Source organism: Protopterus annectens, chromosome 2.part1, assembly GCF_019279795.1.
Source record: "Protopterus annectens isolate FY-2018-M chromosome 2.part1, PAN1.0, whole genome shotgun sequence".
NCBI lineage: Eukaryota > Metazoa > Chordata > Ceratodontiformes > Protopteridae > Protopterus > Protopterus annectens.
The window spans coordinates 1,726,649,702-1,726,673,226 of NC_056729.1; the positions used below are offsets into that span (position 1 = coordinate 1,726,649,702).

Consider the following 23,525-nt stretch of genomic DNA (forward strand, 5'->3'; position numbering starts at 1 on the left):
GTGGTTGTATTACATCTATGGTGACATTCAACTCAGATTTATAGAGTACAGCTACCCCACCCCCCTTCCTCGAAGCGCGATCCAGCCTGTGTATGTTGTACCCAGGTGGTAAAACTTCATTGTCTGTAGTGTTAGGTTTTAACCAGGTTTCAGATAAACAGAGAATTACCTGATTGCTTCTCGAAAGTCATTTAAAATACATCTTAACATCTTATTGGCTGCTGCCCATACCTCTCAACCTGGAAACATCAAATATCTGGACAAAGGCCCATGAAAAGTAGGTACAAATCTGTACACTGACTAACATAAAATTTGCATATATAATTATGTAACCCTGCCCACCTTGGTGGAATTGTGGAATACCAGCTTTCAAACACAAACTGAAGAACAGATAACCAAAATATGGTCTCAGACCCTATAGTAAATGGTAACCATTTTTTTGAAACATGGTAGCAATGATGTTCACTGGGAAGGGAGAAGATGATGAACCTTAGGATTTTGTTTTTGGTGACTTGCAGTATGTCAGTTTTGTGGTAAAAGTAGGGCATTTAATGGTAGGCAATATTCTAATCTTAGCAAAAGAATATTATAGTTTGCTAGGACCTCCAAAAGTCATTCTCCATGGCCTACTGATCAGTGGTGTAGCTAGAGTTTGTGCCGCCCAGGGTTGTCTGAGTTTGCTGCTCTTCTCCCCTCACAAAATCATGGTCGAATGGGGCCCCCATACAAAGCTCTCCCCCCTGCAGCCATTCCAGTGTCCCATTACTTGGCTATTTTGCCCCATTTACCATAAACACTTTAATGTGCATACTGCTTTACTTCTACAATGATTATTAGTATTTCATTTAAAAATTTATTTTACATTTTGTAGCACAAACACTGATAGACATCTTCTAAACAAAGCAATACAGACTCAAAGTGAAAACAGACTTATCATTAAAGCTTCTCTGCCCTTGAAACTGACATTCATTGAAACAACATTGAAACCCACAGTCAAAGAAAATGCATCTGGCCAGTGGCAGATAAAAATTACCTTTGGGGTCTTTTCAAATCATTATTTATTTATGTATTTACATTTGTTGACCGAGAGTGTCTGACTGGACGTAGGTCCATTTTCAGCGGAGGCCCGAAGAGAAAAGTTCCACAGTTAAAATATACAGACAGTAGTCACATTGGATTTACATAGCAATTAACAATTTGATCCAACATAGCAATTAACATTTGCAAACATAGTTATAGATGAAGAACATAGTACATCAGTAGACAACTAGAATCTTTATCATCTGCAAAGTACATAACAGACATTAACAATTGTTACAATAAGATGTTCCTGCTGTATAATAAGTAGTTAGGCTTATGAGCATCCGAGCTTGCTATAATTAAGATAGTTAGTGGAGTGGAAAGAAAGGTAGTAGGTGGATGGGGTGGGTGATATTAGAGGGGGAGTTGCAAGGGCATAGCCAGCATGTTTTTAGGTGTGCTTTTAGTAAAGTTTTGAAGTGGGTGCATGATGGTACGGAGATAATTGTGGGTGGGAGGGAGTTCCATAATTTGGCTATGGTGCAAGAGAATAGTGCTTCTCCAGCAGAGTTATTGGCTTTAGTGACCTGTAATTGATTTTTATTGCTGGATTTTAGTGGTCTGGTGGTGCGATAGGGTTGGAGTAGATTCTGGAGGGATGGGACTTTTAGTGGATGGTTTACTAGTTTGTGGGTGGGTGTGAGTTGATACCATTAAAGGAGGTGAGGGAGTTCAAGTCAGCCCAGTTGAGCAAGTGAGAGACAGTGGTGACTACGGTAGGATGCCCCTGTGGCGAATTTGGCTATTTTGTTGTAGCAGGTCTCTAGCTTGTTTAGATTGCATTGCCTTAGGTTGGTATATATTGGAGAGGCATAAAGTAGGGTGGAGATAAGGTGGGAATTTGCTACTGAAATCTTTGCTGCTTTGGTGAGAAGTTGCTTATTTCTGTATAATGCTCCTAGTTTTTTGTGGACTTTTTTATGGTCATGGATATGTGAATGTCAAATTTTAGTTTATTGTCTATTTCCACTCCTAGCAATTTGGTGTGTTCTGTTGGGTGTTTAGTGGTGTCTTTTACTGTGATGTTAAAGCGAGAGTTGTTTTGAGTATATTTGGTGTGTTGGAAGATGAGTAGTTTAGTTTTGTTTGGGTTGAGTATTAATTGGGCATTGGATAACCAGGTTTCAACAGATGAAAAGGCTTCCTGTGTGATTTTTTGCAGTTTGGATAAGGACTGGGCTGAGCAGATGATGGTTGAGTCATCTGCGTATTGTATGAGTGTGCCATGTCTGGTGGCAGAGGCTAGATTATTGGTGAAAATAGAGAAGAGTAGGGGTCCAAGGATGTATCCTTGGGGAACCCCTATAGAGACAGGTAGTGGGGAGATATGTCATTCTGACATACAGTGGATTGTTGGCAGTCAGACAGGTAACTCTGAAACCAGTTGGTGACTGATTGAGAGAAGGATAGGTTATTGAGGACAGATATGAGTTGTTTGTGTGGGACCATGTCAAATGCTTTAGGTCTAGGAAAGTAGCAGAGGAGAGATAGCCATTGTTTTTATGCTGAATGATAGTGTTAGTAAAGGCGAGTAAGACAGTGGTGGTGCTATGGTTTGGTCAGAAACCATGCTGTGTATTAGAAAGGAGGTTGTTAATAAGGAGGTATTCTGAGACTTGAGAGTGAATGCATCTCTCTAGTATTTTGGAGAGTGGAGAGAGAATAGCTATGGAGCGGTAATTAGTTAGTTCTGTGGAGTGGCCGCCTTTGTGGAGGGGAATTATATATGATACTTTCCATAGTGTAGGAATGTAACTTTTTGACAGAGATCAGTTAATCAAGATGGATACTGGGTAGGCCAGAGCATCAGCTGCGATTTGTAGGTATTCACTTGGGAGGTTGTCTGCTGCTAATTTGGTGGGCTTAAGTTTAGTTAAGAGTTTTTTTTATGTTGGCGGTAGGAACAGGAGAAAAAGAGAAGACAGTGGGGAGATTGCTAGTTGAAATTGTGGGTAGGAGGGGAGGGGGGTTGTGTTGTCTAGCTAGTGATCGTATGGTTTGTGTGAAGTGTGTGTTGAATGAAGTAGCAATATTTTCGGAAGAGTGAAGGATGTTAGGAGGAGGGGTACTGACTTTACCTGGGTGGAGGATGGAGTTTATGGAGGACCAGAATTGTTTGGGGTTGTGTTAAGAGGAGTCTAGGGCAGACTGGTAGTATTGGAATTTGTCCTGTTTTATTAGCTTTTTGACTCTATTGCGTAGTTCTAGGAATTTCTGTCTAGTTGAGGGGGTTTTGGTTTTGCGCCACTGCTCCCAGGCTTTATCCCTGTTTTTCATTTCTGACTTAGTGGTTTTCTGTAGCCATGGGGAGGGTTGTGCTTTGGTTCTGGAAAGTTTTATGGGGGCATGGTAATTAAGGATGCTAAGGAAGGTAGTATTAAAATATTCAACTGCGTCATCAAGACTGAGGTACTTTAGAGGATGCCAGTTAGATTCTTTGAGGGATGAGATGAATGTGAGTGGGTTAAAGTTTAGTTTTTTACGTATTTGACCGTAGATGACAGGCTTAGCTTGGTATAGGTGTTTTTTGAGTGGGAATGTTGGGGTGTTATCACTGAGGCTATCTGATAAACAGCCTGCTATATATGACTGGGGGCTCTTACTGACTAGTATCCAATCCAGGGTAGTGTGCTTGTTGGAGTTTTTATTTATCCTGGTTGGTGACTGGACTAGTTGGGTGAAGTGATGAAGGTTTAGATGATGGGTTGGATGGTTGCCAGAACAGGACTGCCAGTCAATATTGAAATCACCTAAAATTATAGTTTCTTGCGGGAGATGGTTGGTAGACCAGCTGAGGAGGTTTTCTAGTGGAGGAATGTTTTGGCCAGGTGGGAAGTAGCATCCAATTATGTTGATGGTTTTATTTTGAGGTTGGTATATATTATTTCTTCATTGCCTATTTGTGCAGCTGATGAATTTAAGATCTGGATGTTTAGATGCTGTTTAAATATTATAGCTATAACATCTCCTTTCTTATTTAGCTGGTCTACTCTTAGTATGTCGTAACTGGTAGGGAGGATTTGCTTACTGGTAATGTGAGGTTTTAGCCAGGTTTCTGTCAGGATGACTATATCTGGGGAGTACAAGTCTATGGTGGCATGGAGTTCATGGCTCTTGCTGGCATATACTTCTAATATTTAGGCTTAGTAGAAGGAACTCACTTGGCTTTCTATTGGCTGTGATTTCGGAAAAGTTGTGGTTTCTAGTCTGATTATGAGGAGTGGGGTTGGAGATGGTGGGGCCAGGGTTGGGGTGGATGTCTCCACTTAGGGCTAGTTTTGATATGCATGAGGTTATTAGTTTTCTCAGTTTTTAAATGTGTTTATCAGGGAAACTTTATGATTGTGCTCTGTGGGTACTAGGTATGGTGGGAGGGTTACTGTGTTAAGTTGTAGGGATGCTTTTTGTTTGAGTAATATAGATGATAACATATGTGTGGGGTGCATAGGGATGGTTCTTGAGTTGGTGGGAGGGGAGCTGAGTGAGGGTGAGACATGAGTGGTGGTGTGAGTAGTAGTACAGTGGTAGTGATTGAGTGGGGGAATGATGGAGTTTTGGTAGGATGTAAGATATGCAAGGAGAGTGGATGCACTGAGCATAGGTATGGTATGCTTATACATGTTAGCTGAGGAGGAGTGATAGTAGTGGGAAGATGGAGGAGGTGGCGTTGGGTTTAGTGTCATGGTTGGCTGTTGGAAAGATGGGAGGGGTTTGCATGTGTAATAAAGGTAAGACCACTGGGGGCGGGAGGAAATTCGGGGCAGGGTGGGGAGTGAAGTGGGCAGAGACCCTGTTAGTTACTCTTATGAGGGGGCTGGAAACAATCAGGTAATAGAGAAAACTGATATAAGAACATATGATAGTGAATGTGGAGACTCAGGCAGGCACCCTGTATTTCCACGAACTATGAGTTAGCTGTGCCCCAGTTCAGGCAGTTGTAAGTTTTATGGCAGGGCTGAGTATAAAGTGCTCAAAGGGTGGTTGTAGTTTTAAAAATGGTTCCTGCCACAGGGAATATTTATTAACTTTGGGACTGGCTTACGGTAATAAACAGGGAAGGGAAGGGGGAGAACAAGGGTGTGAGCAGGCAGTTCTTTTGTACTGCTGCTAATGAGCCAAGATCCAGGCAAAGACAAGTTTGTCTTTAAGAAACAATCAGAATTGACCAAGGACTGCTCTGAAGCTGTAAGTCATTTCTTAACCATTTCTCAGGTGGAAAAACAGGATAACCTTGTATCAGTAGGCTACTGTGGTCTCAATTTAAATTAACAAACACACAGTATTTGATCAGTTATGGATACTATTTTAAGTTTTTTAAAGTATTTTAAGTATTTTAAATCATAGTATCCAGTATCTACCTATGAACTTATACCAACAGCTCTACTAGATAGGGGCCAAGGGTACTAGCTGCTAGATCAAGGGCCTAGGGAACTAACCAAAGGGGCGGTGAATACCGCACAGCGTGGCTGGGCTAATATATGCCTTCTGGCAGATAGCCCAGTATCTACCTATGAACCTATATGCCCCTTGCACACAAAACATACATGTTTTCTATGATACACCTCCCCAATTGTATTAAAATTATATTGTTTTTAACATTTTTCCTGTAAGCAATGAAGCAAAGTGCATGAACCAATAATGACAAAAATTGCTCAATTCAGAACATTTCCATTATAAAAGCGTACTTAAGTTTCTACAATATCTACCAGTATCAGTAAATATCCACAATCTCTGCAGAAGTAAAAATCATCTAAATAATTTCACATTAAAGAGATCTGTAACTAATGAAGAGATTGCTGCTAACAAACAACTTTATAGTTCATTGTTTCATCTACAAATAGAGTGCTTGTTGCCCTTGAGGGATAAATTGCCTGCTCCATAAAAAAATGATAAGCTACTAATATTGCAATAGGGAGTGGATGACAAACTGATAATAGGTTCATAGTTACTAGGTATCTCTGCCAAAGAGGACATTCTCAGGACTACAACATCCACCACCTTTAAAAGTACAACACAGTACAGTTTCAGCAATCCAGCTACATATTGTGGGAGTAGAACCCACACCCTTCTGCCGCAAAAGCTAGTATTCTACCTGTTGCGCTACTAACACAAACAGACTTCACATAAGCAGCACTAAACTTCTGTCCCCCTGAGAAACTATGCAGCACAACTTAAGAAATCTGGAAAAAGCCAAAATGTATTGGGGAGGTGACAAAGGCCCAAAACCAGGGACACATTTTAAACATTGCTTGCACAATCTTAGAAAAGTTGCTGCTTGCTAGAGTAAAATGTTTTTTGTTGCCATGCGTTTCCTGAAAGACTTCCTATCATTATTTAGTGAATTCATTTCTCACTAATTTGGTAGAAAACCACACATTTTAAGAGGAATAGGCCAAAGAGCTGGTGTGGGTAGGTAATTTAGGCTCTTGCACCTTGTACCTAAGGTACAGCGTTTGAGCCTGACTACTTCTAACCACCAGCCAGGTATGCTTAACACACACACACAGCAGTCCAGCTAGCATGAAACGGCCCAACAGATAAACTGAAGAGTAAACGGCACACACACTGAAATGGGACCAAACTGAAGAGTAAACGGCACACACACTGTAATGGGACTAAACTGAAGAGTAAATGGCACACACACTGAAATGGGACTTACACAACTGCAGTCCAGCTAGTTTAGCTCAGCACACACAGTAAACTGAAATGGGACTTGCCCAACAACAGAAATGTAACACAGATAAAATAGAGTAAATGAGCAGGAAAACTGCACACTTGCCCAGCAGATATAAACTGAAAATGGCACACAAATTTAAAGAATAAATGAGCAGGAGAGATAACAGCCCAACAACGGAAATGTCAGCAGCAGATAAAACTTACATGCACTTGATAACAGATAAATAAGCAGGTAACTGCAGCATGTAAAATTAAGTTGAATGCACTTAAAATACAAACAGCTCAGCAGCCAGCAGATAAAACTTGCATGCACACTTTGCCCAGCAGATAAATGGGACTTATGAATGCAGTTTGCCTCCGCCTCCTCCTCCTTTGAATAAAAAAATGCCATTACAGCAGGCTTTACAAGCTGTTTAATGAATGTCTGAGCATGCCCACATACCTTTCGCCAGGGTTCCTGCTGCTGCCAGGCTAAGGATCAGAAGGGGACAGTAAAATGACAACATGCATCCAGTTGTGCAAATCACGGTGGTCTCTAAACTAGTGCATTCAGTCCATTAATGTGCACCACTGACATTGCCTTGAAATGTTGAATCACATTCAGGCTTTCATGCTCGGGAAAGGAAATCAATTGGGGTTCAATAAACACAGCGTCCTTCCTTATAATAAACCAAAAGGAAAGGGCATGTTTCTCCAGTAGGTGGCCAGTTCGAAATAATAAAATATTCCCTTGTTGCAGCAGTTTATTTGTAATTTCCATGCTTTCATTCAAATATACAAATGTCCTCCTGGAGTAATCCGGAAATGCTTGCACGTCCTCAAGCTAAATTCTGACAGGCTGGCAGGCTATTCATGGAGCTGACATCATTGCTCACGTAATGACATCAGCTCAAAAGGCCGACAATTTCAAAAAATAGCTGGGAAAATCGGAAAATAAGGGGTGCCACTCGGGAATCGTGGCAGCCCATTACTTGGACCTCAAAACTGTTAAAAACTGAGAAATTTGTTACGGTTGACAGGTATGGTGCTGCCACAGCCTTCTCACATTCCTCTTCATATTTATTCTGTGACTGACATTCAACACCAAGATCCTTTCCTCTTATTTTGTCATTAACTCCACCCATCCAGTACCATACACTAGTGTCTTTATAGTCTAAATGTGGAACTTTTCATTTATTTTCAGTGATGTTTAAGTTCCATCACTGACCAAAACAATCATTTTTTTTCCGTTTGTTTTTCAGAGTTCTTCCCACATCTTCACCAGCTGCACCTGTCCTTATGCCATATGTAGAAAGACTGATTCTGTTTACCGTTTTCTCAAATATGTCTGAAACACATACATTAAAAAGTATTGACCATAAGGCAGAGCATTGCTCTTACATTATCCATTTGCATCCAACCATTTAATCATGTCTTTGTCCAATTTCTTAATGTTAATTCCTTCGCTGTTTCTAGTAATAATCACCAGAGTCATACTTAATTAAATGCTTTACAAAAATCCAAGGAAACCATATTTGCTGTAGCACCCCTACCCAGTTTTATAATAATGTTGTCACACAACTGGACCAAATTAAACTGAAAACGTTTATGTTGCCATTAGGCCATACCGATAGCTGTCCTGAAGATTGTCTTTTAAAGAAGGAACTAGTCTTCCCCTAAGAATTTTCTCCATGACTTTCCTACCATCTCTGTCAGTCTAATAGGCCTGTAGTTGCCTGAAATGTTCCTACTTCGTCCCTTATGCAAGGGAACCATAGCTACTATTTGCCTAGGCCAGTGATATATTGAATGCCTCAGGCAGGTGTTCTACCAGTACTTTGGACAAATTTTTAATGGCTGCATCTCATTTTGCTGTTTTTCCTTTTCTTTCATAGGAGCTAAGACCTTCTCTGTCCCTGTCACTCTGTCTCTCTCTTTCTCAGCCTTTGCACTCTGTCCTGATATCAACACACTGTTCCTTTTCAGTGTTCCTACGCCATCCCCATCCTGATATCCACACACTGTTCCTTTTCAGTGTTCCTACGCCATCCCCATCCTGATAGCCACACACTGTTCATTTTCAGTGTTCTTACGCCATCCCCATCCTGATATCCACACACTGTTCCTTTTCAGTGTTCCTATGCCATCCCCATCCTAATATCCACACACTGTTCCTTTTCAGTGTTCCTACGCCATCCCCATCCTGATATCCACACACTGTTCCTTTTCAGTGTTCCTACGGCATCCCCATCCTGATATCCACACACTGTTCCTACGCCATCCCCATCCTGATATGCACACACTGTTCCTTTTCAGTGTTCCTACGCCATCCCCATCCTGATATCCACACACTGTTCCTTTTCAGTGTTCCTACCCCATCCCCATCCTGACATCCACACACTGTCCATTTTCAGTGTTCCTACGCCATCCCCATCCTGATATCCACACACTGTCCCTTTTCAGTGTTCCAACACCATCCCCATCCTGATATGCACACACTGTTCCTTTTCAGTGTTCCTATGCCATCCCCATCCTGATATCCACACATTGTTCCTTTTCAGTGTTCCTACGCCATCCCCATCCTGATATCCACACACTGTTCCTTTTCAGTGTTCCTATGCCATCCCCATCCTGATATCCACACACTGTTCCTTTTCAGTGTTCCTACGCCATCCCCATCCTGATATCCACACACTGTTCCTACGCCATCCCCATCCTGATATCCACACACTGTTCCTTTTCAGTGTTCCTATGCCATCCCCATCCTCATATCCACACACTGTTCCTTTTCAGTGCTCCTACGCCATCCCCATCCTGATATCCACACACTGTCCCTTTTCAGTGTTCCAACACCATCCCCATCCTGATATGCACACACTGTTCCTTTTCAGTGTTCCTATGCCATCCCCATCCTGATATCCACACACTGTTCCTTTTCAGTGTTCCTACGCCATCCCCATCCTGATATCCACACACTGTTCCTACTCCATCCCCATCCAGATATCCACACACTGTTCCTTTTCAGTGTTCCTACGCCATCCCCATCCTGATATCCACACACTGTTCCTTTTCAGTGTTCCTACACCATCCCCATCCTAATATCCACACACTGTTCCTTTTCAGTGTTCCTATGCCATCCCCATCCTGATATCCACACACTGTTCCTACGCCATCCCCATCCTGATATCCACACACTGTTCCTTTTCAGTGTTCCTATGCCATCCCCATCCTGATATCCACACACTGTTCCTTTTCAGTGTTCATACGCCATCCCCATCCTGATATCCACACACTGTTCCTTTTCAATGTTCCTACGCCATCCCCATCCTGATAGCCACACACTGTTCCTTTTCAGTGTTCCTACGCCATCCCCATCCTCATATCCACCCACTGTTCCTTTTCAGTGTTCCTATGCCATCCCCATCCTAATATCCACACACTGTTCTTTTTCAGTGTTCCTATGCCATCCCCATCCTGATATCCACACACTGTTCCTTTTCAGTGCTCCTACGCCATCCCCATCCTCATATCCACACACTGTTCCTACGCCATCCCCATCCTGATATCCACACACTGTTCCTTTTCAGTGTTCCTATGCCATCCCCATCCTCATATCCACACACTGTTCCTTTTCAGTGTTCCTATGCCATCCCCATCCTCATATCCACACACTGTTCCTACGCCATCCCCATCCTGATATCCACACACTGTTCCTTTTCAGTGTTCCTATGCCATCCCCATCCTGATATGCACACACTGTTCCTTTTCAGTGTTCCTACGCCATCCCCATCCTGCTATCCACACACTGTTCCTTTTCAGTGTTCCTACGCCATCCCCATCCTGGTAGCCACACACTGTACATTTTCAGTGTTCCTACGCCATCCCCATCCTGATATCCACACACTGTTCCTTTTCAGTATTCCTATGCCATCCCCATCCTAATATCCACACACTGTTCCTTTTCAGTGTTCCTATGCCATCTCCATCCTGATATCCACACACTGTTCCTTTTCAGTGTTCCTACAGCATCCCCATCCTGATATCCACACACTGTTCCTACACCATCCCCATCCTGATATCCACACACTGTTCCTTTTCAGTGTTCCTACGCCATCCCCATCCTGATATCCACACACTGTTCCTTTTCAGTGTTCCTACACCATCCCCATCCTGACATCCACACACTGTCCCTTTTCAGTGTTCCTACGCCATCCCCATCCTTATATCCACACACTGTCCCTTTTCAGTGTTCCAACGCCATCCCCATCCGGATATGCACACACTGTTCCTTTTCAGTGTTGCTATGCCATCCCCATCCTGATATCCACACACTGTTCCTTTTCAGTGTTCCAACGCCATCCCCATCCTGATATCCACACACTGTTCCTACGCCATCCCCATCTGGATATCCACACACTGTTCCTTTTCAGTGTTCCTACACCATCCCCATCCTGATATCCACACACTGTTCCTTTTCAGTGTTCCTACACCATCCCCATCCTAATATCCACACACTGTTCCTTTTCAGTGTTCCTATGCCATCCCCAACCTGATATCCACACACTGTTCCTACGCCATCCCCATCCTGATATCCACACACTGTTCCTTTTCAGTGTTCCTACGCCATCCCCATCCTGATATCCACACACTGTTCCTTTTCAGTGTTCCTACGCCATCCCCATCCTGATATCCACACACTGTTCCTTTTCAGTGTTCCTACGCCATCCCCATCCTGATAGCCATACAGTGTTCCTTTTCAGTGTTCCTATGCCATCCCCATCCTCATATCCACACACTGTTCCTTTTCAGTGTTCCTATGCCATCCCCATCCTAATATCCACACACTGTTCTATTTCAGTGTTCCTATGCCATTCCCATCCTGATATCCACACACTGTTCCTTTTCAGTGCTCCTACGTCATCCCCATCCTCATATCCACACACTGTTCCTACGCCATCGCCATCCTGATATCCACACACTGTTCCTTTTCAGTGTTCGTACACCATCCCCATCCTGATATCCACACACTGTTCCTTTTCAGTGTTGCTATGCCATCCCCATCCTGATATCCACACACTGTCCCTTTTCAGTGTTCCTATGCCATCCCCATCCTGATATGCACACACTGTTCCTTTTCAGTGTTCCTATGCCATCCCCATCCTGATATCCACACACTGTTCCTTTTCAGTGTTCCTACGCCATCCCCACCCTGATATTCACACACTGTTCCTACGCCATCCCCATCCTGATATCCACACACTGTTCCTTTTCAGTGTTCCTATGCCAACCCCATCCTGATATCCACACACTGTTCCTTTTCACTGTTCCTACGCCATCCCCATCCTGATATCCACACACTGTTCCTTTTCAGTGTTCCTATGCCATCCCCATCCTGATATCCACACACTGTTCCTACGCCATCCCCATCCTGATATCCACACACTGTTCCTTTTCAGTGTTCCTACGCCATCCCCATCCTGATATCCACACACTGTTCCTTTTCAGTGTTCATACGCCATCCCCAGCCTGATATCCACACACTGTTCCTACACCATCCCCATCCTGATATCCACACACTGTTCCTTTTCAGTGTTCCTACGCCATCCCCATCCTGATATCCACACACTGTTCCTACGCCATCCCCACCCTGATATCCACACACTGTTCCTTTTAAGTATTCCTACGTCATCCCCATCCTGATATCCACACACTTTTCCTACACCATCCCCATCGTGATATCCACACACTGTTCCTTTTCAGTGTTCCTACACCATCCCCATCCTGATATCCACACACTGTTCCTTTTCAGTGTTCCTACACCATCCGCATCCTGATATCCACACACTGTTCCTTTTCAGTGTTCCTACGCCATCCCCATCCTGATATCCACACACTGTTCCTACGCCATCCCCATCCTGATATCCACACACTGTTCCTTTTCAGTGTTCCTACGCCATCCCCATCCTGATATCCACACACTGTTCCTACGCCATCCCCATCCTGATATCCACACACTGTTCCTTTTAAGTATTCCTACGTCATCCCCATCCTGATATCCACACACTGTTCCTACACCATCCCCATCGTGATATCCACACACTGTTCCTTTTCAGTGTTCCTACGCCATCCCGATCCTGATATCCACACACTGTTCCTTTTCAGTGTTGCTACGCCATCCCCATCCTGATATCCACACACTGTTGCTTTTCAGTGTTCCTACGCCATCTCCATCCTGATATCCACACACTGTGCCTTTTCAGTGTTCCTATGCCATCCCCATCCTGATATTCACACACTGTTCCTTTTCAGTGTTCCTACGCCATCCCCATCCTGATATCCACACACTGTTCCTTTTCAGTGTTCCAACGCCATCCCCATCCTGATATCCCCACACTGTTCCTTTTCAGTGTTCCTACGCCATCCCCATCCTGATATTCACACACTGTTCCTTTTCAGTGTTCCTACGCCATCCCCATCCTGATATCCACACACTGTTCCTTTTCAGTGTTCCTACGCCATCCCCATCCTGATATCCACACACTGTTCCTTTTCAGTGTTCCTACTCCATCCCCATCCTGATATCCGCACACTGTTCCTTTTCAGTGTTCCTACACCATCCCCATCCTAATATCCACACATTGTTCCTTTTCAGTGTTCCTACGCCATCCCCATCCTGATATCCACACACTGTTCCTTTTCTGTGTTCCTACGCCATCCCCATCCTGATATCCACACACTGTTCCTACGCCATCCCCATCCTGATATCCACACACTGTTCCTTTTCAGTGCTCCTACGCCATCCCCATCCTGATAGCCACACACTGTCCCTTTTCAGTGTTCCAACTCCTGATATCCACACACTGTTCCTTTTTAGTGTTCCTATGCCATCCCCATCCTGATATCCACACACTGTTCCTTTCAGTGTTCCTATGCCATCCCCATCCTGATAGCCACACACTGTCCCTTTTCATTGTTCCTACGCCATCCCCATGCTGATATCCACACACTGTTCCTTTTCAGTGTTCCTACGCCATCCCCATCCTGATATCCACACACTGTTCCTTTTCAGTGTTCCTACGCCATCCCCATCATGATATCCACACACTGTTCCTTTTCAGTGTTCCTATGCCATCCCCATCCTGATATCCACACACTGTTCCTTTTCAGTGTTCCTACGCCATCCCCATCCTGATATCCACACACTGTTCCTTTTCAGAGTTCCTACGCCATCCCCATCCTGATATCCACACACTGTTCCTTTTCAGTGTTCCTACGCCATCCCCATCCTGATATCCACACACACTATTCCTTTTCAGTGTTCCTACGCCATCCCCATCCTGATATCCACACACTGTTCCTTTTCAGTGTTCCTACGCCATCTCCATCCTGATATCCACACACTGTTTCATTTCAGTGTTCCTACGCCATCCCCATCCTGATATCCACACACTATTAATTTTCAGTGTTCCTACGTCATCCCCATCCTGATATCCACACAATGTCCCTTTTCAGTGTTCCTACACCATCCCCATCCTGATATCCACACACCGTTCCTTTTCAGTGTTCCTATGCCATCCCCATCCTGATATCCACACACTGTTCCTTTTCAGTGTTCCTACGTCATCCCCATCCTGATAGCCACACACTGGCCCTTTTCAGTGTTCCTACGCCATCCCCAGCCTGATATCCACACAATGTCACTTTTCAGTGTTCCTACGCCACCTCCAGCCTGATAGCCACACACACTGGCCCTTTTCCATGTTCCTACGCCATCCCCAGTCAGATATCCACACACTGTCCCTTTTCAGTGTTCCTACGCCATCCCCATCCTGATAGCCACACACTGTCCCTTTTCAGTGTTCCTACTCCATCCCCTTCCTGATGTCCACACACTGTCCCTTTTCAGTGTTCCTACGCCATCCCCATCCTGATATCCACACACTGGTCCTTTTCAGTGTTCCTACGCCATCCCCATCCTGATATCCAAACACTGTTCCTTTTCAGTGTTCCTACGCCATCCCCATCCTGATATCCACACACTGTCCCTTTTCAGTGTTCCTACGCCATCCCCATCCTGATAGCCTTACACTGTCCCTTTTCAGTGTTCCTAAGCCATCCCTATCCTGATATCCACACACTGTCCCTTTTCAGTGTTCTTATGCCATCCCCATCCTGATATCCACGCACTGTCCTTTTTCAGTTTTCCTATGCCATCCCCATCCTGCTATCCACACACTGTCCCTTTTCAGTGTTCCTACGCCATCCCCATCCTGATATCCACACACTGTTCCTTTTCAGTGTTCCTACGTCATCCCCATCCTGATATCCAAACACTGTTCCTTTTCAGTGTTCCTACTCCATCCCCATCCTGATATCCACACACTGTCCCTTTTCAGTGTTCTTATGCCATCCCCATCCTGATATCCACACACTATCCCTTTTCAGTGTTCCTACGCCATCCCCATCCTGATAGCCACACACTGTCCCTTTTCAGTGTTCCTATGCCATCCCCATTGTGATATCCACACACTGTCCGTTTTCAGTGTTCCTACGCCATCCCCATCCTGATATCCACACACTGTTCCTTTTCAGTGTTCCTACGTCATCCCCATCCTGATATCCACACACTGTTCCTTTTCAATGTTCCTACGCCATCCCCATCCTGATATCCACACACTGTTCCTTTTCAGTGTTCCTACGCCATCCCCATCCTGATATCCACACACTGTTCCTTTTCAGTGTTCCTAAGCCATCCCCATCCTGATATCTACACACTGTTCCTTTTCAGGTTTCCTACGCCATCCCCATCCTGATATCCACACACTGTCCCTTTTCAGTTTTCCTACGCCATCCCCATCCTGATATCCACACACTGTCCCTTTTCAGTGTTCCTACGCCATCCCCATCCTGATATCCACACACTGTCCCTTTTCAGTGTTCCTACGCCATCCCCATCCTGATATCCACACACTGTCCCTTTTCAGTGTTCCTACGCCATCCCCATCCTGATATCCACACACTGTTTCTTTTCAGTGTTCCTACGCCATCCCCATCCTGATATGCACACCCTGTTCCTTTTCAGTGTCCCTATGCCACCCCCATCCTGATATGCACACCCTGTTCCTTTTCGGTGTTCCTATGCCTGATATCCACACACTGATCCTTTTCAGTGTTCCTACTCCATCCTCATCCTGATAGGCACACACTGTGCCTTTTCAGTGTTCCTCTGCCATCCCCGTCCTGATATCCACACACTGTTCCTTTTCAGTATTCCTACGCCATCCCCATCCTGATAGACACACACTGTTCCTTTTCAGTGTTCCTACGCCATCCCCATCCTGATATCCACACACTGTTTCTTTTCAGTGTTTCTACACCATCCCCATCCTGATATCCACTCACTGTTCCTTTTCAGTGTTCTTACGTCATCCCCATTCTGATATCCACACACTGTTCCTTTTCAGTGTTCCTACGTCATCCCCATCCTGATATCCACACACTGTTCCTTTTCAGTGTTCCTACGCCATCCCCATCCTGATATCCACACACTGTTCCTTTTCAGTGATGTTCATCGTGCATACAGCTGCAGTCATAACAGATGGGTTCTTCTGCCATCAGGCAGGTCCTCGGTCGGCCGAATTCCAAAGTTTAGGTCCGGCGTCGGTTGTCGTCGCTTCTTCCCTGACGTTAGTGCGACAGGGATATAAAGGAACCAGCTGACGCCATTTTCTTCAGTCTTTCTTGCCGCGCGGTGCCCGAAGCAGAAGCAGTTCGCAAGTGCTGGTCGGCCAGCTCCTGAAATTACAAAAATTTGGAAACCGAAGTCTTCTTGAAAGCTAAGTACCTCGTTGAGGAAACTTTTCTTGCCTCAGACCGATGTCAGACAAAGTTAATAATTGTATTTCATGTGGGAAGCAAATACCGCATAAGGATTTCCATTCCCTCTGTATACCTTGTTTAGGCCCAGACCACGATGTCTCGGTCTGCCGCTTTTGTGCTACATTCAACAAACACACCATTAAGCGTCGGGCGGAGTTCGCCCAGCATTATTTTTGAAAAACATTTAACTATGTCATGTCGTCAGATACTCCGACTCCAGTTTTGTTTAAAAAACGCAAAGATAACAACCGACACTCGAGGTCCGCGGCCTCTACCGACACCATGCCAAAGCCGACTACACATGGTCCAGTTCTCAGCGAGAAGCCTACGCAGCCCCTGACTACCGACGACACTTCATTCGCGGTGTCTCCTGTGCCCGAGGTCACAGGCTCCTCGGCCCACACCCCGACTACAGATACCGAAGCCATTCCTGGCATTGAACCTCAAAATGTGGACAGGTCTACCTCCACTCAAGGTGTCTTCAGACCTTCCTCTTCTTTTTCCATTAAGGCTTTCACCAAGTCTAAAGCAGCCATGCATTCTAAGAGACAAGCTAGACAGGGCCCATCTCCAGGCCCCATGCCTAAAAAACAGATGCTTAAAATGGCTGAGGATTTAATTACTCTTATCAGGGGTTCTCAACCCCCACCGGACAAAAGGCCCAGAGTGGAGGAAGAATCCCCCTCCTCTGATCAGGGCTCCATTATTTCAGAGCACTCTGATGATCAGGAACATTCTTACTCCCCTTTTGAAGACTCTGATGCAGAGGAGTCCATTCCTTCTGTATCCCCCCCCCCCAGAGGATTATTCATTTGGGGAAACCTTGCATACCTTTAGGGAACACTTCCACTGGGAAGGCCAAGATTATTCAGATTCCAAGGAAAGGCCTGGAGAGTGGACTCTCTCTCTTTCAGTTGGACATCAATGACAGTTTATGCCTTCCCACCTCTTCCTCTGCTGCCCAAAGTTCTATTGAAAACCAGAGCAGACAGACCAAAGATGATTCTCATTGCTCCAGACTGGCCAAGACAACATTGGTACCCACTCCTGGGGAGCCTGACGCATTCCCCACCATGGACCCTGCCTCTAATGCCTCTTCTCCTGACTCAGCACAGCTTCAAAACTCCTCACAGCCAGCTAAAAACACTCAATCTAGCTGCATGGAAGATTCCTTAGCATCACAACAGACCCTACTCTCCAAGGAGGTGCAGGATGTCATTTTGGAGGCTAGAAGGCCGTCAACTAGAAAAGCTTACTCTGCAAAATGGAAACGGTTTTGTGTCTGGAATGAGAAAAAGGGCCAGGATCCTGGAAAACTGAATTTACCTCAAATACTACAGTATCTAGCTGAGCTGCTAAGCAGTGGACTTTCATTCTCCTCCATCAAAATCCATGCCTCAGCCATTTCTGCAGAATACAACACTGATCCACCCTTATTCTCTCACCCTCTTTTAAGACAGCTCCTCAGAGGGGCTAAGAATCTAAGAACCCCAAGGAAACAACCAATACCTGCTTGGGATCTCAATTTCATTCTGGAAAAACTGACCTTGCCTCCCTTTGAGCCAGCTGCCTCATCAGATTTGCAATATCTATCCTGGAAAACAGCTTTCCTTCTGGCTGTTACCTCAGCTCGTAGAGTTTCAGAACTACAAGCTCTCATGGCTGTGCAGCATTTTATCATCTTCCATCAGGACAGAGTTTCCTTATGAACGTACCCGTCCTTTATGCCTAAAGTGGTATCCAGGGTAGCTTTGAATCAGGCCATACACTTACCTACTATCCTAATCCTCAAAACAAAGGGGAGAGATTACTACATTCCTTGGACATCCACAGACAACTGCGTTATTATTTGGACAGAACAAAGCCTTTCAGAAAATCAGAACAGCTCTTTGTGTCCTATGCTGTAGGAGCTCAAAGAAAGCCAATTTCCAAACAGACAATCTCAAAATGGATAGTCCACTGCATACGCTTTTGCTATTCTTTTCATGGCAAAACTGTACCTACAGGCATCAGATCGCACTCCACAAGGGCCACAGCTACCTCCGCAGCTTTCCTCAGAGGAGTTCCTACCAAAGATATTTTGGAAGCAGCCACTTGGAGTTCTGTGCATACCTTCTCCAAGCACTACCACCTACCATTATACTCCAAAACTAGAGCAGGCTTTGCCACTGCAGTCTTGCAGGGCATCCTGGCTCCTCCTAGTTCCACCTAGTGCCTACCACCCTTTTCTTAGCTTTGGGATTCTACCCATCTGTTATGACTGCAGCTGTATGCACGATGAACATAGTACAGTTTTGTACTTACCATAAATGTAGATGTTCGAGTGCTAATACAGCTGCAGTCCAGGTTTCCCTCCCTCCTTCCCCTCTATGGGCTAACACCTCCTCATACAACTTGATTGGGGTATTCATTTATGGTGTATTTGCTTGCAACTACTGTATTTTGATTATATTGCATTGCTTTATTACACAAATTTATGTATTGCCTTCCTTTTGGGGGCACCTGACATCTGGGGCAAGAAAAACTGAAGAAAATGGCATCGGCTGGTTCCTTTATACCCCTGTCGCACTGATGTCAGGGAAGAAGCGACGACAACCGACGCCGGACCTAGACTTTGGAATTCGGCTGACTGAGGACCCGCCTGACAGCAGAAGAACCCATCTGTTATGACTGCAGCTGTATTAGCACTCGAACATCTACATTTATGGTAGGTACAAAACTGTACTTTCCTACGCCATCCCCATCCTGATATCCACACACTGTTCCTACGCCATCCCCATGCTGATATCCACACACTGTTCCTTTTCAGTGCTCCTACACCATCCCCATCCTGATAGCCACACACTGTCCCTTTTCAGTGTTCCTACGCCATCCCCATCCTGATATCCACACACTGTTCCTTTTCAATGTTCCTACGCTATCCCCATCCTGATATCCACACTCTGTTCCTTTTCAGTGTTCCTACGCCATCCCCATCCTGATATTCACATACTGTTACTTTTCAGTGTTCCTACGCCATCCCCATCCTGATTTCCACACACTGTTCCTACGCCATCCCCATCCTGATATCCACACACTGTTCCTTTTCAGTGTTCCTACGCCTTCCCCATCCTGATATCCACGCACTTTTCCTACGCCATCCCCATCCTGATATCCACACACTGTTCCTTTTCAGTGTTCCTACGCCTTCCCCATCCTGATATCCACACACTTTTCCTACGCCATCCCCATCCTGATATCCACACACTGTTCCTTTTCAGTGTTCCTACACAAGACATGCTGCCTTTCCTTACCTTTGTGAAGACTAGAAAACAGTAGTCGTACTTGCTTTTTTCCTTCTAATTGAGAATGCCGTTCATTTCTTCCTTTTTTCAGATACAGTCATAAAAAAATATATTCCCCTGCTTATTTTTTCTGCCCATTTCCTTTAAGCTTATTGCTTTGCTGCCCTCACCTCCATGAAGATTCCTCTTCATGCTTTTGAGTGTCCATATAATAACGCCCCTAAATACTTACCACATAGTCACAAATGAATGACTGCATTCGGTCACTCACAGGAGCAATTTTATTTAAGTACCAGTTTTAATAGTGCAGTTGATTTGGAAAAGGGTATTGTGACAACCTCATCAGTGATTCAGGAAAAAATGTTTTAGGAATGTGAAGACAGTGGCTTAAATACTCCTCTAAAAACTCATCATGCTACAATGTCATGGTTTTGTATAAGCTTTGTAGTGTACAGTCTACTTGCTTCAATATTTATTTTATACCAGTTTATTTTTCTTTGTAAACACCAATAAATCCAGGTTAAGAGCAAAGTGTTGTAAAATTTACACATGAAGTCATATTTGATAATGAATTAGGCAAGGAAGGAGGGACAAGATGATCCAATCAGTCTTATTCTTAAATGTTTGTATTTTTCTGTAGATACGTAAACACCTTATGTTTTTTTTTTCACATCACGAAGTGTATTACTTTTTTCATGTTTATCATTTGCGTAAATTTTTCTTCCAGAATTACTGTCTAGTAAAACTAGACTGTCCAGCAGGCAGATAGATTCCAAAGGTGCATTTACCACTGCCCTCCACACTGACATTGAAGCAGAGAAGGAGAAAATCAAGCAAGTAAGATTTTTGCTGAAAGCATGTATTACTTTTATTTAATCTTAAATTTGCTAACCAGGGCAGTGCACTGAGCCCATTGGACCTATTTCAGTCTTAGCATGGGATGTCGCTCGTCTTGTTTTACCATTGAAGACAAACAGGCAGAGTAGTTCATATACATGTTTTGTTACACAGAAACACATCAGGATGGACAGCAGCAGTACAACATATAAACACATCAGGATGGACAGCAGCAGTACAACATATAAACACATCAGGATGGACAGCAGCAGTACAACATATAAACACGTCAGGATGGACAGCAGCAGTACAACATATAAACACGTCAGGATGGACAGCAGCAGTACAACATATAAACACGTCAGGATGGACAGCAGCAGTACAACATATAAACACGTCAGGATGGACAGCAGCAGTACAACATATAAACACGTCAGGATGGGCAGCAGCAGTACAACATATAAACACGTCAGGATGGGCAGCAGCAGTACAACATATAAACACGTCAGGATGGGCAGCAGCAGTACAACATATAAACACGACAGGATGGGCAGCAGCAGTACAACATATAAACACGTCAGGATGGGCAGCAGCAGTACAACATATAAACCGTCAGGATGGGCAGCAGCAGTACAACATATAAACACGTCAGGATGGGCAGCAGCAGTACAACATATAAACACGTCAGGATGGGCAGCAGCAGTACAACATATAAACACGTCAGGATGGGCAGCAGCAGTACAGCATATAAACACGTCAGGATGGGCAGCAGCAGTACAGCATATAAACACGTCAGGATGAGCAGCAGCAGTACAGCATATAAACACGTCAGGATGGGCAGCAGCAGTACAGCATATAAACACGTCAGGATGGGCAGCAGCAGTACAGCATATAAACACGTCAGGATGGGCAGCAGCAGTACAGCATATAAACACGTCAGGATGGGCAGCAGCAGTACAGCATATAAACACGTCAGGATGGGCAGCAGCAGTACAGCATATAAACACGTCAGGATGGGCAGCAGCAGTACAGCATATAAACCGTCAGGATGGGCAGCAGCAGTACAGCATATAAACACGTCAGGATGGGCAGCAGCAGTACAGCATATAAACACGTCAGGATGGGCAGCAGCAGTACAGCATATAAACACGTCAGGATGGGCAGCAGCAGTACAGCATATAAACCGTCAGGATGGGCAGCAGCAGTACAGCATATAAACCGTCAGGATGGGCAGCAGCAGTACAGCATATAAACACGTCAGGATGGGCAGCAGCAGTACAGCATATAAACACGTCAGGATGGGCAGCAGCAGTACAGCATATAAACACGTCAGGATGGGCAGCAGCAGTACAGCATATAAACACGTCAGGATGGGCAGCAGCAGTACAGCACATAAAATCGTCAGGATGGGCAGCAGCAGTACAGCACATAAACACGTCAGGATGGGCAGCAGCAGTACAGCACATAAACACGTCAGGATGGGCAGCAGCAGTACAGCACATAAACACGTCAGGATGGGCAGCAGCAGTACAGCACATAAACCGTCAGGATGGGCAGCAGCAGTACAGCACATAAACACGTCAGGATGGGCAGCAGCAGTACAGCACATAAACACGTCAGGATGGGCAGCAGCAGTACAACACATAAACACGTCAGGATGGGCAGCAGCAGTACAACACATAAACACGTCAGGATGGGCAGCAGCAGTACAACACATAAACACGTCAGGATGGGCAGCAGCAGTACAACACATAAACACGTCAGGATGGACAGCAGCAGTACAACACATAAACACGTCAGGATGGGCAGCAGCAGTTCAACATATAAACACGTCAGGATGGGCAGCAGCAGTACAGCATATAAACACGTCAGGATGGGCAGCAGCAGTACAGCATATAAACACGTCAGGATGGGCAGCAGCAGTACAGCATATAAACCGTCAGGATGGGCAGCAGCAGTACAGCATATAAACACGTCAGGATGGGCAGCAGCAGTACAGCATATAAACACGTCAGGATGGGCAGCAGCAGTACAGCATATAAACACGTCAGGATGGGCAGCAGCAGTACAGCATATAAACACGTCAGGATGGGCAGCAGCAGTACAGCATATAAACACGTCAGGATGGACAGCAGCAGTACAGCATATAAACACGTCAGGATGGGCAGCAGCAGTACAGCATATAAACACGTCAGGATGGGCAGCAGCAGTACAACATATAAACACGTCAGGATGGGCAGCAGCAGTACAACATATAAACACGTCATGATGGGGAGCAGCAGTACAACATATAAACACGTCAGGATGGGCAGCAGCAGTACAACATATAAACACGTCAGGATGGGCAGCAGCAGTACAACATATAAACCGTCAGGATGGGCAGCAGCAGTACAACATATAAACACGTCAGGATGGGCAGCAGCAGTACAACATATAAACATCGTCAGGATGGGCAGCAGTACAACATATAAACACGTCAGGATGGGCAGCAGCAGTACAACATATAAACACGTCAGGATGGGCAGCAGCAGTACAACATATAAACACGTCAGGATGGGCAGCAGCAGTACAACATATAAACACGTCAGGATGGGCAGCAGCAGTACAACATATAAGCACGTCAGGATGGGCAGCAGCAGTACAACATATAAAGACGTCAGGATGGGCAGCAGCAGTACAACATATAAAGACGTCAGGATGGGCAGCAGCAGTACAACATATAAAGTCGTCAGGATGGGCAGCAGCAGTACAACATATAAAGGCGTCAGGATGGGCAGCAGCAGTACAACA

At 44.9% G+C, this 23,525-nt stretch overlaps 1 protein-coding gene across 1 annotated transcript in view; it reads left to right on the top strand.

The window, feature by feature from the left end:
* Positions 1–23,525, top strand: part of KIF17 (kinesin family member 17) — a 1,182,720-nt gene that overhangs the window by 658,431 nt on the left and 500,764 nt on the right. Inside the window, exon 6 of the mRNA XM_044063178.1 lies at positions 20,626–20,735. Within this exon, the coding sequence (XP_043919113.1) occupies positions 20,626–20,735 (110 nt within the window). The remainder of the gene's footprint in view (positions 1–20,625; positions 20,736–23,525) is intronic.